The 17,966-nt window shown below is 48.7% G+C and overlaps 1 protein-coding gene across 1 annotated transcript in view; it reads left to right on the top strand.

The window, feature by feature from the left end:
* Positions 1–5,723, top strand: part of LOC122389703 (integrin alpha-PS2-like) — a 49,943-nt gene extending 44,220 nt beyond the window's left edge. The window contains exons 19-23 of the mRNA XM_043382028.1: positions 63–154; positions 1,112–1,327; positions 3,418–3,528; positions 4,474–4,593; positions 4,897–5,723. Of these exons, the coding sequence (XP_043237963.1) occupies positions 63–154; positions 1,112–1,327; positions 3,418–3,528; positions 4,474–4,593; positions 4,897–5,040 (683 nt within the window). The 3' untranslated portion in view covers positions 5,041–5,723. The remainder of the gene's footprint in view (positions 1–62; positions 155–1,111; positions 1,328–3,417; positions 3,529–4,473; positions 4,594–4,896) is intronic.
* The last annotated feature ends 12,243 nt before the right edge of the window (positions 5,724–17,966 follow it).

Raw genomic sequence — 17,966 nt, forward strand, 5'->3', positions numbered from 1 at the left:
GTTTCCACCTTTTAAGCCCAACTAGGCATGTTGTTTAATTTCACTGAACGTACCTTTTTCAGATAAACACCTGTTGTACCTGCTTGAAGAACCTCTGGTGGACGGTCCTGGCACGTGTGAGCCGGTGCCTGGCCTGAACCCGCTTCAGCTGGAGGTCAGAGATCCCCTGGTGACCTGAGCGAGCCCCTCCCCTGACCTCTGACCCCGGTGGACCCCGGCGCCTGCCTCGGGCGGTCACAGGGCACGGGGTCGCGGCGCCGGCCGCCAGACCATAAAGCCGGGCTCCGGGGGCTCGTTGGGGTGGGTTTACAGTGGACGGCCAGCCGACGACCTGACCTCCCCCTCCCCCTGCGGCGGCCCTCTGTGGTGTCCCCCGGCTAATCGGCCGTCCCAGGATAGTTTATGGCGGAGATAAACTGTGGCCCGTTTACCGTCTGCAGTCTAGAGGATGAGGAAGTCAGTTAGTCAAAACTAACGCGCTGATTAACTCACGCTGTTTGCCTTGAGGCCAGGACTCTTCAGTTTTTTTTGTTTGTTTGTTTTGTTGGGTTAGGCCCTTTCGGTCGACAAGACCATTGCAGAGCCGGAAGGATGATAGGAATTAGGGGGAGACATTGGTCTGGGCAGGCACCCTAGAGAGTCGCCGGGGCTGAGCCCGTCCATAGGACAGGCCGACCAGCCCCCCAAGCACTCTCTGCACCCGGCTACGGGGTGCAGCTCCCTCGGGAGCAGCGGTGCCGCTCCAAGGGAGCAGCCCGCATGAGATAAAGTTGCCTGTCCAGCCCGGAAGGGGTTGTGGCGTGGAGGAGAAGGATTTCAGTATCCTGAGGATAGAAGCACGGATAGGTGGACTCTTCAGTGGAACGATAGAAGTGTCATTGTTGGGACACCGAACTTTGTGTGTGCTCCACATCAGAACGGTTGATTCTGTCTCACCTTTATCGCGATTGAAATATTTGTGTCAGACAAGAAGGGGTATAAGACCTTTTAGTAGTATTTGCTTATGTCAAACATTATATCGTCGTATAATGACATAAGCCTGATGTCATTGCACAGTCTATCGTGTCTATTTGTCTAATGATAGCCATCTGTTCCCGTGTCTCCACCACAGCTATTGGACCGCTCAGAGCGGACTTTTCCCAGCGCTGCGCTGATGGCGCCCTCTCTGCTGCGCGCTCGGCGGAGCACCGAGGCAGAGTTCCAGGGGGCGCTCGGGTGCGGACCGACCACCTGCACCAAAATCTACTGCCGGATCGGGCGGCTCGAGAACCAACAGAATGTCATCATCCGGGTCAGAGCCCGGCTGTGGGTCGATACTGTGGAGGAGGTGGGTGACACTTGTGCTTCGGATATTTTCACCATAGCCACAAGTCTTGCTATTCTTGCCCTCCAAGCAATCCATTTCTTTTGCCGCCCAATAAACTATTGTTCTGTGTATTATATACCTAGCCCATGTCCGTTCTATTTTATCGCTATCTTTCCAAAGTGTGCGGTCCAGTTTGCAGATTTTAGTCCACTCTCTGGATGCATCGAAAACGTTCCATAATGATGGTCTATGTTGGGGAGCCGACTAGCAGCAAAATTACGGCAACATAGTGCGTTATACAATATCGGGGATTACGAGATTCAGCTGTGGTATGTAACTTCGAAAGTACATTGTTTGGTGACTGACTGCAACTGCAGTCATGGTAAGCTTAGGCAAGATAAAATGGTTCACTCATGTCTTTGCATTCTTGCACGCTCACAGTTGGCCATGCAGTTTTTCCTGTTTTTCCTCGTAGCGTACTCATGACCTTCCTCAACAGCGACGCGCCACTAGAACCGGTATCCTTTGTTCTTACTCTCCGGGCCGGAATGTGATAAAAGCCGCGGAAGTGCGCAGTTGTGCCGTGTGCGTGATGGCTCACGGAGACCGGCTCCTCCTGACCGGCTAATTCGGGAGACCGGTCCGGTGTCACCGGTGTCATCGAGTACATCGTCACGAGCGCAGGGTTTTTCAGGAGCTGTACGCCTAGATGACTACAGTTTCACTGGTGATCATAATTCATATGTTCAAGAATTTCAGCCGATCAGGTGCTATTGTTTTTTTCTTTTTACTTTCTTATCTGCTTTCATAACGTTCAGTGCCCATGACTGAGTCAGCATCCCAATTCTTTAACCCGGCAGGCGGTGGGCCTACCAGCCACCTTCCGCGCGGTGGGGGGGGGGGCATTTTTTTGCCCCCCCCTCGTATCTCCGAAACTACTGGACGGATCCGGAAAATTCAAACGGCGTTCGATAGCCCTGTCAAATTTGTCTAAGGAAACCAAATTTAATTGACCTCGGGGTCACCGATGACGTCACAGGTCAGGTCAAAGATAAAATGTTTCACCGTTCACGGGGCTTCTGGGAAAGTGCTATAACACCGAGTAAAACGCATTTTGTCGAAAATCAGCGATAAGGCGTCAGTTTTCTAGTACATATGTTGCTATTAGAGGTCACTGGTCATACCAGGTCAGGTCACAGGTCAGGTCACCAAAGGTCACCAAGGGTCACCACATGAACCCAACTTTACTAAGGTTGTGCGATGCATGTTTTATGGCCAGTTTTTCATTTCCAACTCAATGGTATTGGTTATAAGACCATCAGGTACGGTTTAGGCCACTTTCTGGTGGAGGTCAGGTCAAGGTCAGGTCAAAAAAGGTCAAATTTCAAAGTTGATATTTTTGCATAAAATGGGTATCGATTCGATGCAGCTCGTCATGGGGAGTCTAATGCTGGTCTTTGTTTTGCGCTACGAGGTCTAGAATTGCTAAAAATTGAGTTTGAAAATTTGACGTCATCAATGAACAGTTTTTTTCGCTATAACTTGGCCAAAAAAAGAGGTATTGATCTCAAATTTGGTATGTAGATAGAAGGCGGTAGGGACTATCACATATATTCCGGTTTTTTTTTCGAAATTCAAAAAAACTTTTTGGATTTTTCGGCTATTATTTTCAATTTTTTTTATTTTTGGGGGTCAAAATCCAAAAAATTCGAAAAACCGAAATAGCAGTTTTATAGCCCTTTTGATTCGACACCTTTTATGTCTGAATCATTTTTCTGTATCTCTAAAGCTGTAGGCCTGACAGCTCTTCCCGCGAAACCTTTTTTTAGGTCGAAAATGGCAAAAATGACGTCACTCTGACGTCATTAGCGGCCAACCTATCATAGCCTTTGGAAAAATTTTTGGTCACCATGTGCGCTAGCTACTCCCGGGAGGGTACTGAAAGTTTGGTGACGATCGGCGCAGCGGTTCTCGAGATATATCGAAAAAACTATAGGGGGGGGGGGGGGGGCAAAAAAATGCCCCCCCCCCCCCACCGCCTGGAAGGTTAATACCTGTTTATTTCGATACTCGTTGGTTAGTTACATCACGTTGAATGCACTTTGTTTCAGGAGAGGACGGGCAGTGTGAAGGACATAACGATTTCCTCCAAACTGGTGGCACGAGTAACCGGTTTACCTCATCAAGTGGACCCGTCATATATGAACTACACTTCGTTTACGGTAGGTGGCTTATATGTAGTGCATGCGCGCATATTCGTCCCACCTGCGTCAAATTTTGATATTCAACGTTGATTTCATAGCATAGCATATAGCATCACGTGTTATTTTATACATTGACCGCTACATTTTTCTTGTCGCTCAACGTTTCATTACATGTCCCCACGGTGTTGTTGGGAACCAAATCCTGACGACAAGCAGTCGCGTTACCTTACCCAAGCTAGCGAACCTGTAGAAAAGCTGGCAATGTCTTACGATACTGACCCTGAACCCATTCTGGTGGCTGGTTTGATGATTGTGTATCTAATCAAGAGAAAGGAACACCACCGTCATCAGCCCGTCATTAATGCGAGTCTTAGCGTCAAAGTGTCGTTCAACACTGAAACCAGAGGAGCTCAAACGTAATATCTAAGAGATATATACGCATAATGATTTAAAACCGGCTTATTCTGAAATGTCTTACGCATGAAGACGCTACGTGTCATTCAGCCAGATATTTATCTCAATCTCGTCACCGAAGCGGTCTGGACGGGTGTCTTTGCACACTGCCTTTGATATCTAACGAGTCCCGCGCCTGACCTGTGTGTCGGCTCTGTCTGTCGCACTGACCCCGTGTCGCCGCCGACTGACCCGTGCCACCCGCCGATTGACCCGTGTCACCCGCCGACCGACCCGTGTCGCCCGCCGACCGACCCCGTGTCGCCGCCGACTGACCCGTGTCGCCCGCCGACCGACCCCGTGTCGCCGCCGACTGACCCGTGTCGTCGCCGACTGACCCGTGTCACCCGCCGACTGACCCGTGTCGCCCGCCGACTGACCCGTGTCGCCCGCCGACCGACCCGTGTCACCCGCCGACTGACCTGTGTCACCCGCCGACTGACCCGTGTCACCCGCCGACTGACCCGTGTCGCCGCCGACTGACCCGTGTCGCCCGCCGACCGACCCCAGGTGACCAGCCGGGTGCGCTCCGAGCGGCTCGACTCGGTCCCTATACCCTGGTGGGTGATCGTTCTCGCCTCCTGCGGAGGCGTGCTCATCCTGGTCGTACTGATCCTCATTCTCTACAAGGTGAGACACGTGAAAAAGACACCTTCGGTGAAATGCCTTTTTGCTTATAGATTTTTGCTATAGATTTCCAGAGCAGTTTGGCTGTTACGTAACGCTGGGTTACATAACAAGCCGCGGCGCCGCTGAAGGTGACTTTCGATCGGTATCCCGTCTAACCAGTGATCAGTCGGACGGCGCGCCGCTCGTTTGGGTATCGGCAAAGTGTTTTCACCCTGGCGCGGTAAGTACTAAATTAAAACAGAGTCGTGCGCGATTGGTTTATGAGAGCCCGCCCTCCGCTCACGCTATCGGCATTTGTTTCAGCTGGGATTCTTCAAGCGGAAGCGTCGGCCGGGCCCGGCGGACGGCGGCGGCGCCGGCCACGCGGCTGGCAACGGCAACACCAGTCCCAGCTACCACGCCTACCAGAAGGTGCCCTACAATCCGGCCGCCGACGAGCGGTTGTGACCGGTGCCTGCAGTGTCACAGGCGGAGTCACAGACGGCAAACGTGCCGGTCTGAACTGTGACCGGTCTGGACTGCCCGCAGCGCGTGGACTGCGGAAACCACAGGTGGCAGCCGGGCCGACCTGTGACCAGCACTGTGAGAGCCCAACAGCTGGGGCCGGGTGCACTATGACTGGTCTGCACTGTGAGCTGCGCTCGAACTGTGACTATCACGGCAGACGGCGCCTAGAATCTCAGCGAAACAGTGTTACTGGCCAGGAGTGAGGACTGAGGAGCTTTACGTGGACGTGGAACTGCGGCCAGTCGTGTGCGTCTTCTCCCGGCTCTGTGATGTCTCAGCCGCCGTTCGCTCGAGCCAGCGGTGGTGTCCCGTGAATACAGACTCTGAGAAGTGAGACGCGAAGTGAGATAGTGGTGGTGAGCGGTGATGAGTTGTGCGTCAGCTGCAGTGGCTCCGTGAGACGAACTCACTCGGGTGGGTGAGCTACGTAAGTGAGCAGTGGTGAGCCGGTCAAAGTGAGCAGTGGTGAGTGGGTCAGAGTCCGGCCATGTTCCAGAGGCGACCACCGTCCGTTCGCTGGTGGCCAACTGACAGAGTTTGCGGTGGTTTCTGGGCACGAACTAAACCGCCGCCACCGCCAGCCGGCCATTTTTCGTCCAGCGCTGCTCCACTTGCCACATGGCCTCCTCAGTGGCGTGATGAGAAAGGCCGAGACCACAGGTTCGGCCGCAAGTCAGCGCTATCGTGCACGTTGGTACGGTGATGAACCTAACAGCTCCGATGAACCGTAGTGTCGGTACCAGAAGTGCCTAGTCCAAAAACTGAAACGAAACCCGTACGCATTGAATCAGATATGAAGTGGAAAGTGTTGTTGAAGTGGAGAGGCTTGTACATATTTTTCGCCTGTTGTGTCCCAATTTGTTTTTTACTAGGGTGTTAAATAGGCCCGAAGCTGTTTCATTTGCGTTGCATTCGTGTGACAAATGTGGACCTGCGACGTTGACAGCCATGCTTTGTGCGTTATGATCAGGAAAACAGGTGTACTTTTAAATGATTTTATGTTTGTGACATTTTGTAACGTGGATTACTTTCACTTCATGAGCAACATGAATGTAACTATGCAAAATATACTGCTACATACTCAAAATACAGATGCTCAATAGCTCAATAGCTGAAAAGCTCTGTTAGTTTGTCAAGATTTAACAACCAAAATACTCAAACCTAGTGTTAAGTTGTCATTCTTCGAGTGATACTGAAGGAATTATGAATGTTACTCCAAGCGAAATGCCAACACGTCGAATCTGCATCTCACTCTGCAGTCTGCATTGTAACAGTCATCGGAGTCGACAGACAAAACATCGATGTCATTATTATGGTATCGATGGTTAACGGCTCACTCCCTTGGAGAGTGGTATACACACAATGCATGCACCCTCAAACATTGTTATCCTCTGTGCAATGAATAGTGTAGAAATGTGAAAGAGTAGTATTGTAGAGCGTGATCTAGTCGATGATTTTTGGAGACTTACTGTAGTGAGGGTCGGACTCGGTTTCAGCAGGGCCTCCTCTAACATACCCACAATTGCCACAATTGCCCACCCAGTGGCGTCGATTTGCCCACCCAGAAGCAAATGTAAAAATACAGGTCCGACCGGTGAGGCTTGTAAATTAGGAGCTCTACCTCGCTGTTGCATCTATAAGCGCAGGTAGCATCCTTCTCACGGCATTGGGTTTTAATCGGTATTTGTAAAAAAGTAATTGTCTCGTGAGTGAATAGGCATGCACAATGTACCCAGTGGCGTATTCAGGGGGGGGGGGGGCATGGGGGCCATGGCCCCCCCCTTTCCGCCCAGCTGCCCAGATGGCGCCCCAATTAGCGCCGACTAGGCTGATGCTGTTTTACAGAGGGAACATAACTTAACCCTCGCACGACCAGGCCATTTCTCATAACACGAACGACCAGGGGGGGGGGTTGTTACGACCCCCCCCCCCCTGGCGTTTCGAAACAGAAGGTCGTAGAGCTTAGCGGAAAAAACCAACGGATTGCTCTCAACGAGATCTCGCGATTGGTGGTATATTTTTTGGTCCTAGGTCAACATTTGACCTACTTATGACCGGTCAAAGGTCAAATTTTCGGAAAAATCTAACTTTTTCAGATTTCCACACCGATTGCGGCAAAACGGTAAGAGATATCGACTTTAAACCTTCACTATCGTGATCCTTGATCAATTCTCTATCGTTTGGTGTGTATTTTGATGTCATAACTCTAAAAATGATGCGTTGAGAGCATCGGAAGTCTGCAAGGTCATTTGTGCATTGGGTCACGTCAGGCGTGTGACGTCACTGACCTGACCCTGACCCAAAATGAACTACATGAAACAACCGACGATGCCTGAAATGGATAGCAAATTCGAATTCAGGGCATCAAAATACCCCGAAAAGGCATACAAGTGCAAGAAGTCATATAGGTCAACCGAGGTCACTGACCTTACCTTGACCTTTAGTAACCTTCAAAATGTCAACGGACATTGTGCTAATGTCAAATCAGCCAGTTATGATTCTAAAACAATCCATCAGTGTGTCAGGTCAGTAGGCATTTATACCAATGTGAAGCAATCTCCAATTTAGCGTAAATCTGGCCGGAGGTTTTTCCCTTTATGACGTCATAACTCCGTGACCTGACCTGACCCGGTCAAGTTTCTTGCACCACACGATGGCCAATACTTGCCCCAACATGCATGGGAAGTTTCATGACGATCCATCAAACAATGTGGATAGCATCAGCAGAAAACCTCGGGACTCGGTACACACTTCGTGAAAATCCGGCCGGAGGCTGTACCTCTTATGACGTCATAACTCCGTGACCTGACCTGACCCGGTCAATTTTCTTGCACCACACGATAGCCAATGTTTGCCTTAACATGCATGGGAAGTTTCATCATGATCCATCAAACAATGTGGGTATCACCGGCAGAAAACCTAGGGATTCGGCGCACACGTTTGGTAACTGTCGGCCGGAGGCTGTACCTCTTATGACGTCATAACTCCGTGACCTGACATGACCCGATCAATTTTTTTTCGGCAAAAGATGCGCAAAGGTTGCCCCAGAGGGTATTGAAAATTTCAGCCCGCTACGACAAGCCGTTTAGCGTGCACTTCGAAAAAACCTCAGGGGGGGTTGATACAACCCCCCCTAGGCGTTCTAGGGTTAAAAAGTGATGTGCAGGCAGGGATCGAACTCAAGATCTCTTTGGGGGTGCCTGGACACCCCTATGTCCTCCAGGGCACCCCCAAATAGGATCTGAGCCCCCCCCCCCAATGTTGAAGGGCGCCCCTCCGGAAACCAGAATATTCCGAACCCCCAGGGTCGATGGCGCCCCTGAAGAGCCGCTGGCACCCACCTGAACGAAACAGTCGCCCCATTAAAGGTTGATGGCGCCCCTCTGAAGTTCACAGTTGCCCCATTCGGCCCCATCCAAGATTTATGGCGCCCCCTGAAACCACTGGCGCCCCTCTAAAGCACCTGCATTCTTCTCAAGATCACAGTCGCCCTATCCAAGATCAATAGCGCCCTCAAGAGAGCCACTAGCGCCCCCCCCCCCTTGAGACTGAAGTCGCCCCATTCAAGACCAATGACGCCCCTCCAGAGCGTCCGGTGCGCTTCTGAAGATCACAGTCGTCCTCATCCGAGGTCGCTGGCGCCCCTCAAAAGTCACTGGCGCTCATCTAAACGGAGATCAAAGCTGCCCCATCTTAAGATCGATGGCAACCCTCTGAAACCAATGGCGCCCTTCGCACCCGGCGCCCCTCTGAAAATCATATTCGCCCCATCCCAGACAACGCCCCTTGAGACTACAGTCGCCCCACCCAAGCTCAAGGCGCCCCTCTAGACTCTAGAGCGTCCGGCGTCCTGCTGAAGGCAACAGCGGCCCCATCCATGCCCAATGGCGCCCCTCAACGCTCTTCTAAAGATTACAATCGCCCCATCAATCCAAGGTCGCTGGCGCCCCTCAAGAGCCACTGGCGCCCACCGGAACCGGGACTTCATTCGCCCCATCCTAGATCAATGGTGCCCCTCTGAAACTACTGGTGTCCCTCTGAAAATAACAGTCGGACCATCCGAGATCAATGGCGCCCCTTCAGAGCGTCCGACGCCCTACTGAAGGCAGCAGTGACCCCATCCAAGCATTAAACCCCTCTAGATCACCCGGTGGCCTTCTGAACATCACATTCGCCCTATCCGAGTTCGTTGACGCCCTCCAGTAGTCACTGACGCCCATCTGAATGGAGACTTCAGTCGCCCCGCCCCATTCAAGATCTTAGCGCTCCCCCCCTTAGAAACCACTGACGCTAGGTAATTATTTGACAGTGGGGCTCTCTCATCGACACCAAGGGCCCTTTTGAAGATGCAGCAGCCAGGCGGCGCCGAGCTGGGCTAGGATGTGCCAAGCGTTTCTTATAAGGCAGCTTCGTTAGTGCCACCCCTCGTTGCGATACCGCCCCTCAATGCGACGCCGCCCCTTCACCGTACATACACTGCCACCCCTCAATGCAAGTGGTGCGTCTCAGCACAGTGCCGCCCATTATTGCGATACCACCCCCCGCCTAGCAGTGCGGTGCCGCCTCCAGCGTATGCGTTTTTTTTTTAACCTTCGCCCCAGTGGGGGGGGGCATATGTTACCACCCTGTCGCGTTTTTTGCGTGTGAATAAAAAACCGCGGCGCGTAGCGCCGCGCCGCTTGGGTTAGCTTTTGGTGCATCAATTTTGGACAATGTGTGAAATTTGTGACCCCAGGTCATGTCAGGTCAGGTCACCAGGTCAAGTTAACACGCGCAGTGGAAGGGTTGCGAGTACTACGCCCAGTGGAAGGGGGGGCGGATGTCGCCCCCCCCCCTAAGATCTCAGCTCCCACTGGAGCTAGAAAGACGAAATTTGGAGGGTAGGTGGGGGCCATGGGGAACTCTGTTGTGTGTGAATTTCATGACCCTAGGTCAATATCTTCAAGGTCAAATGAGGTCAAATGTGGTCAAATCTGCCATATTAGCGATTTTTTTTGCGTTTACACGCCGATAACTCAAAAAGTTTCCGGCCGATTTTTTTAAATCTTTCACTATACGAAAGAGCAAACATTTGTGAGTATGTATGGTGAATTTCTAGATAATCCAACAATAAATATGGCAGTTAGAAGCCTGCGAAGGGTAAGATGTCGCCGGCTGAGGCGGCATCGGCCGACGCGGGAAACGCGGCAATCACAATTTTGTGTTTACACACTCATAACTCAAGTTGTTACCGGCCGATTTTCAAAATTCTTTGACCATATGATTGCCTGTACATTTCTCAGTCTTCTCACCGAATTTGACGCGAATCTAATATAATCAGCGGTAAGGAGCGCGATGTAAAGACGGAACCGTCCCGCCCCGGCACAGTCTACAATTCAGGCGGCGCGTAACGGCTAGCGCCGGCCGCCGCGCCGCCGCGCCGCCGCGGCGGCAGGATGTTTGACTTTACACCGCTATTACTAGAAAAGTTGTGAACCGATTTTCTTACTTCTTGCACGAGAAGATCCGCAATTCAATTCTGGACAGGTAGCCGAAATTTCACATTGATATTATGCTTGCGGCGCGAGTTATTGGCGAAAAACAGGAGGGGTGGGCGAAATCCGCCCCCCCCTTCCACTGCGCGTGTTAACTGACCAAGCCTAAAAAAAAGTTTGCAATCATGTCCAGCCTGCAGTGTTTGTCAGAAAGGTTTTAAACTTGGTGGATTGCATGCTGTTATGGGCGCCTACAATTTGTATATCTCGGATTTTCTATATTCGTGACCTAAGGTCAGGTCAGTGGCGTGACCTATCCATTACAAGTCAATGGAGAAAAATGAGAATGCCTCTAGATCCGTGTGTACGCATAGGAACAGTCCAAATATTTCAGAATCACAATGATTTAGTCCACTCATGATGACCAAGGTGTCATTTTTGCTGATAGCCTCTAGAAAGGTCATCCGAGGTCATTTGAGGCTACAAACAGTTTTTTGCCAATAACTCGCGATTGGAAAGAGATAGAACGCTGGAGATGGTCTCATTGTGTTTGTCTTGTTGAGACGCATCGACTGATATGCAACATGACCTTTTCCGGTCAGGTCATGACTTTGACCTGAGGTCAAATTTTCAAGTTGACCTTTCAAGGTCAAATTATAGTTCATTCGACGCGTCTCGGCGAGGGGAACACGATTCTGGCAATAGAAATGTCGTGGCTTTTGTAGTCGAAAGTTATGTCGAAAAACACTTTTCGTAAAAACAGCTATTTTTGGAGTTTTTGCCCTCTGGAGGCTAAACCGTTGACCTGAGGTCAATATTGATATGACCTTTTCAAAAGACGAGCTTAAAAGCTATCGATTGCTGTTCCATGCGTTTTTCTAGCTACCATAGTTCCTGAGATAGCGGCATGTTTTCTGAAAAATATTATGAAAATTGGCAAATTTTGACCTTTGATGACCTCTGGTGACCCCAATATTGCTCTAAGGTGAAAAATGACCGAAATACTTTCAAACGTACGTATTGAGAGCTATCGACTGCTTTTTACCGCGTCTTTCTAGCCCTCTTAGTTTTTGAGTTAGAGGTGGGTGGTAACATATGCCCCCCCCCCCCCCCCACTAGGGCGAAGTTGGCTGAGACCGCCACTGGGGCGCGGGTTAATTGAACCTGCTGGGGGTGTTTGAACACCCACTTCTAACTCAGCTTGTGGGCCACGTTGAGACCCGCAATAGGCGGCGTTCGAAAGAGCGTCAAAAACTTTTGCAAAACTGTTCAAACCATTTTTAAGGTTAGGTCGAACTGGTCGAAGGTCAGGTCACCAGAGACAACCGAAAATCAAATTTCGCCGATTTTGACATTTTTCGACAAAGCGGCGTGTAAGTCAGGATTCAGAAAGAGATTGAGCTACAGCCCCGCAGCAAAGCGCATTCGATAGCTCTTTCTTAGTAATTATCTCATATTTGACCTAAGGTAAACGTTTTAGCCTCAAAATATACGTTTTCGCGGAGGACTTTATCTGAAATACCTTTTGACTCAGACCTCACGAGATTAGTTTAACCGGCAGCGTGTTCCATTTTTCGACACGAATCAAATGAATTAGTATTTGACATAAAAAGGGCATTTTGAGAATTTGACCAAAGGTGAAGGTCATCACCTAACCGGGAATATTCATATTGCATATTAGTCGCACCGTATTGTTGAGAAGGAAAATAATTATATAAGGTGTTTCATTGCTCTACCATATCTCTATTAAAAGTTATTGTCCAAAAACTACTGAAGACCTTTCATGGACTGATATGACTTCAGTAACATAGAAGGGGTCACATCACGAGTGAAATTTTCCGATTACATGTGTCATATTTACCTGTACCCAGATGTTTGAGGGTGTTTTCGTTCAAAAGAAGAGCATTTCAATTTTCTCCCATTAACCCGCGCCATGCTGGGGGAGGGGGGCGTTTTTACGCCCCCCCCCCTTAGTTTTTTTTGCGAATATCTCCAAAACGGCGTCGCGGAGCGCCGCCGTTTTTAGTACACCTGTTTATACATCTTTTCCACACATCTTGTGAAAATTTCAGACCCGGGTCGTTCAAGGTCAGGTCACGTCAAGTGACCTTACCTCAGAAAAGGTTTAAAGGCTCGCTATAGCTACAGCCTACACCGACTGAACGATCACTTTTCAAACTTTCAGGGATTGATAAGAACAAAAATATGTATAAAATGTTTATCTCGGACTTTTGATATCTATGACCTAAGGTCAGGTCAATTTTGCAACCTCTCCATCATAAGTCAATTGGAGAAAATTGAAATGCGCCTCTTTTGAACGAATGTGGTTCAAAACCCTCTCAAACATCGGTTCATAGGTAAACACAACACACTGAATCGTAAAAATGCACCTGTGACCCTTCTGTGTGCCTCTGAGGTCATCTCAGGTCATCAACGGTCACCAGCAGTTCTTTGGCTATAACTTTTGATAGAGACGTGCTAGAGCGGTGAAAACACGTCAGATGTGTTCAGTTCGACGATACGGATCGACTGATATACAGCATGACCGTTTCCGGTCAGGTCATGACCTTGACCTGAGGTCAAATTTTCAAAATGACCTTTCAAGGGCAACGAATAGTTCATTCGACGCGTTTCGACGAGAGGAAGACGATGCTGACAAAATAAATGTCGTCACTGTCTTGAGTCAAAAGTTATTGCAGAAAAATGCTTTTAATTAAAACTGCAATTTTTGGAGTTTTTGCCCTCTGGAGGCTAGTGACAGTCAGTCACTGGAGGCAGTCATGCATGTCCACAAGTAGGGGCTGCACGCACTAGACATCGAATTGTAAAGGTGATTTGTGGAGAAAAAATCCAGAACGTATGTCAGCGTTCGGTCGCCTCTGACTGCAGTCGCTGCTGGTATGACAATGAGTTGGGATCTCATAGTGGATCTCATGGTCTTAAATGTTCAAGTCTTTCCTTGATCCCAATTTAGGCAATGAGTCGCAGCGTGAATCCTACATACGTGAGGTTTGAGATTCTAAGCACGGCCACCCCGGTCGACCACAGGCTGCAGCTCACAGGTCACTTTGGATCAGTGAGTAAGCCTGTATTTTTTTTTTTTGCAAAGAATATAGATTGTGCCTATCGAATATTGATCAACGTATATTTTACCGCTTCGAATTCGCATGGATGCGTATTTTGAGAATAAAATGTCTGTAGCCTGAGCTCGCTTCCTATATCATGCTAAAAATTTATCAAGATCAAGACGTCTTTGTATACAGTTCAGGAGTAGTACGTCCAATAAGATCTTGATCCTGATGTTACCCTCAAACTGTTTGAAAATTAACAAACACTTATCGTTAGAATTGTGTTTTTCTATTGAAAAAAACGGAGTAGTCCTCGCTTGGCGATGTTGGCATAGTTGACCGCGTACTGGGGTCGATCTTTTGAGGTTGACCGGCCGCATGAGTTTACGTATTCGGTATCAGGAATTATACAACATTGTGACGGCATGACATGACCCCGTTAACCCCAGCCGCCAGCAGACACCTCGGCAAACATTGGCCACTGGACTTTGACGGTGCGTGTTGATCCGTCCGCCTCCAAACAACTCTCAGACACCCCCGGTTCGACCCGAGCCAGGAGTGACAGGCGGAAAAGGCAGGCGAGCGAGGGTGAGGAAGGAACTACCACAGTGCAGGGGCGGGCCCTCAGAGTGTCAAGGTGGCCAATTGAAGGCTGACACCTAAATGGCCCCTATGCCGACCGACTGTACCATGCCGCCATGGTCTATCGGAGCGGGCTGGGAGCGGAAGGGGGAGGAGGAAGGGGAGGGGTGCAGCACACTTTGCAATGCGTCCTATTGCCCCCCCCCCGCGATACATGCACCGGGGGTGTGGGAGCTGGGGAAGGGAGGGACACTGTACGCTCTGCAATGCGTCCCGTCCCGTACTGACACCGATGCGTGACAGCGGGTCTATGGCATATCCGGGTGCTGCTGCTGCAATAGGGATGCCGCATGGGCCAGTGCAGTGGGACACACGAGCGTCGCATTAGCCCATGATAAATAGGAAGTGTGTCATCGATGAACCAATCGAGTGTTGTTATCCTTGTAAGCGAGACCAAGGGGAACAAGAATACTCCTAATCGACATTCCGACAACTAAGGAAACAAAACAAAACTTATAAGATATTGAGGAAAATAGATGCCTATGTACTGACTACCACATTTTTTCTCAGTATAAGCAACGGCTGCAGCGACTATCATTTCAAGCAAGGAGGGAATGGGTAGAGCGACTTAGCGAGAATGTCCTTGTTTTCAAACGGCGTCACCCTTCAGAGCGCTACTGTGTCGTGGGCGGGTGTGTTCGTGGGTCCTTTCCTCGACGGCGTTGCATAACAAAGTCGTTGGGGGGCTGCACAGTGCACAGTCAGGTGAGAAGGGCGACCACAACTCCGGACACTGCGGTGCTGTAGAGCCTGGAGGGTAATGTTATTGGGCTGTTGTTGAGCAGACACAACTGTGTCACCTTGGCATTGTGTGCGTGTGGGTGCAAAGTGCTGTTGGAAGACGTAAATTTGACGGCGATTTTGTAAATTGCCACCTAATCACGCACACCAACACCCCAGATGGTGGCCCACGCTGGCCCCGTCCAGTGCTCGGACTTTTGGGGACGAGCACGGCTCTGACTTTCCCAGTTCGACGGTCTCTAAAGGGCGGTTACATTCCCGTTGGCTTCGACGTCCGAAGATGGATCGTTGAGTGGGAGCTTTGAGCTCATTTTGTTCTCATATTCTATCCATTTCCACTCAAACAAAACGTCATGATATTACCCCGCGACCGCCTGGGGGGGGGGGGGGTCGGATCGGACCCCCCTCCGTTTTTCTTGAATAACTCATGAACCGCTTACGCTATCTACTTGAAACTTGGCATACCTTCTCTCCCATCAATTTGACGTCTCCTGTGCAATTTTTAAGAAAAAAATGTATTTTTTTTAGATATATCGATTTTAGTGATGTAACTACATGGCGTTTTCAGTCAAAAAATGGTAAATGTTTAAAAAGTCACCAAAAATCGAGGTTTTAGGCAAATTGCAAATCAAGGACATGAATAGAAGCAGCTCAACGAGTTCTTTAAAATGGCTATCTCGGATTTTCCATAAAATGCGTTTTTTACCCCTAAAAAATCAAAAAACTATATTTTATGGAAAACAGCTGGTAAAATCCAAAATTTTGGAAATTTAAAAAAAAACGGAATACTTGTTATAGAGCTCTATTAGAACATAAGATGTCCCAAATTTCAACTTTCTATCTTGATTTTTGACCCCCAAATTGTAAAAAATAGCTCCAACATGCATAGGGCATGGTGACGTCATAAGCATTTTCGTGAATTAGAGGCACTTCTGAACATCGCATGTGAAAACAAATGACACCACTAGATTTCTGGGACAAAGCTCGTCTAGAAAAGTGCATTTTTATGTCAAAAATAAAAAGGTGAAAAATTGACTTTTTTCTTGGCCCTCGTTTAGTTATGTATGGTATAAACGATTTTTTATGCTTTCAATGCACACTTATCACCAGCAGAGTGACTTGGGGTCACATATAACCATTGCCATCGGATTCGGCGTAAAAAATAAGCCATAAAACATGTGTCGCACGCCCATGTAGCCGAAAGTGAAAACCGTGACCTTTCGTGACCTGACCTGACCTTGACCCGTACTTAGTATGATCCCTATACGCACATGGTACCTTCACTAGGCCTTTGAGGTCATTTTTGGTGAGTTTCGAGCAGCATCTATCGATTCCGCTGTCCGTAAGCCTAATCATGCAAAACCCCAGAATTTGACCTTTGACCTGACCTTGACCCGAAAGTTGACCTCAATCTTAAAATCTTAAGAGTGCTTTGGGAAGGGCTCGTAGAGACCTTTCGAACGCCGCCTCGCGGGGCTCGATACGACCATTGGTTCTCGAGATAACAGGGGGGGGGTCGGATCCGACCCCCCCCCCAGGCTGTCGTGGGTACGGAAATAGCCCAGGCGGTGCCGGGTTACCCTCTTGAAATAAGCCATAGCCTCCATGAACGTCTTTCCAGAGAAAAGAATGTCGACAATCTCTTCAGTCGCTTCTCATTTTAAACAAAATACAGAGCAAAATGTAAAAGTTTAGGGAGTAATTGAACACTTGGAAGTAACTTGGAGCATTAACCCGCGACCTGGTGGGGGGGGGGGGCTATTCTTTGCCCCCCCTCCAGACTTTTCGATATATCTCCAGAACCGCTGCGCCGATCGTCACCAAACTTTCAGTACCCTCCCGAACATCAATTTTACACATTGTGACCAAAAATTTTCCAAAGGCTATGATAGGTTGGCCGGAAATGACGTCAGAGTGACGTCATGTTCTGCCGTTTTCGACCCAAAAAAGGGTTTCGCGGGAAGAGCTGTCAGGCCTATAGCTTTGCAAATACAGAAAAATGATAAGGATATAAAAGCTGTAGAATCGACAGAGCTACAAAACTGCTTTCTCGGATTTTTGAATTTTTTGGATTTTGACCCCCAAAAATCAAAAAATATTTTTTTGATATAATAATCGTAAAATCCAAGAAGTTTTTTGAATTTCGCAAAAACCGGAATATATCTGATAGTCCTTACCGCCTTCCATCCACATACCAAATATGAGATGGATACCTCTTTTTTTGGCGAAGTTATAGCGAAAAAAACTGTTCAAAATTGATGACGTCAAATTTTCAAACTCAATTTTTAACAATTCTAGACCCCGTAGCGCAAAACAAAGACCACCATTAGACTCCCCGTGACGAGCTGCATCGAATAAATACCCATTTTATGCAAAACTATCAACTTTAAAATTTGACCTTTTTTGGCCTGACCTTGACCTGACCTTGACCTGAACTTCACCAGAAAGTGACCTAAGCCGTACCTGATAGTCTTATAACCAACATCATTGAGTTGGAAATGAAAAATTGGCCATAAAACATGCATCACACAACCCTAGTAAAGTTGGGCTCATGTGACCTGGGGCCGTATTCACGTCGACTTCGTAAGTCGATTTTCTTTCGTAAGTATAATTTGGTATTCACGTCGACACTTCTTAATTAAGTTTTTATCGACGGAGTTCACGTGAATAAAAAAAAAATACTTAAGAAGTAGGTCAAACTTAAGAGAATTCTTACGAAAATGATCGACGTGAATACGGCCCCTGACCTGTGAGTTGTGACCCTTGGTGACCTGACCTGTGACCTGACCTGGTATTGTCAGTGACCTCTAATAGCAACATATCTACTAGGCAACTGACGCCCTATCGCTGATTCTCGACAAAATGCGTTTTCCTCGGTGTTATAGGGCATTCCCTAGAAGACCCGTGAACGGTGAAACATTTCATCTTTGACCTGACCTGT

This window comes from Amphibalanus amphitrite, unplaced genomic scaffold (genome assembly GCF_019059575.1).
Source record: "Amphibalanus amphitrite isolate SeventyFive unplaced genomic scaffold, NRLGWU_Aamphi_draft 000001F_arrow, whole genome shotgun sequence".
In the NCBI taxonomy this organism is placed as follows: Eukaryota; Metazoa; Arthropoda; class Thecostraca; order Balanomorpha; family Balanidae; genus Amphibalanus; species Amphibalanus amphitrite.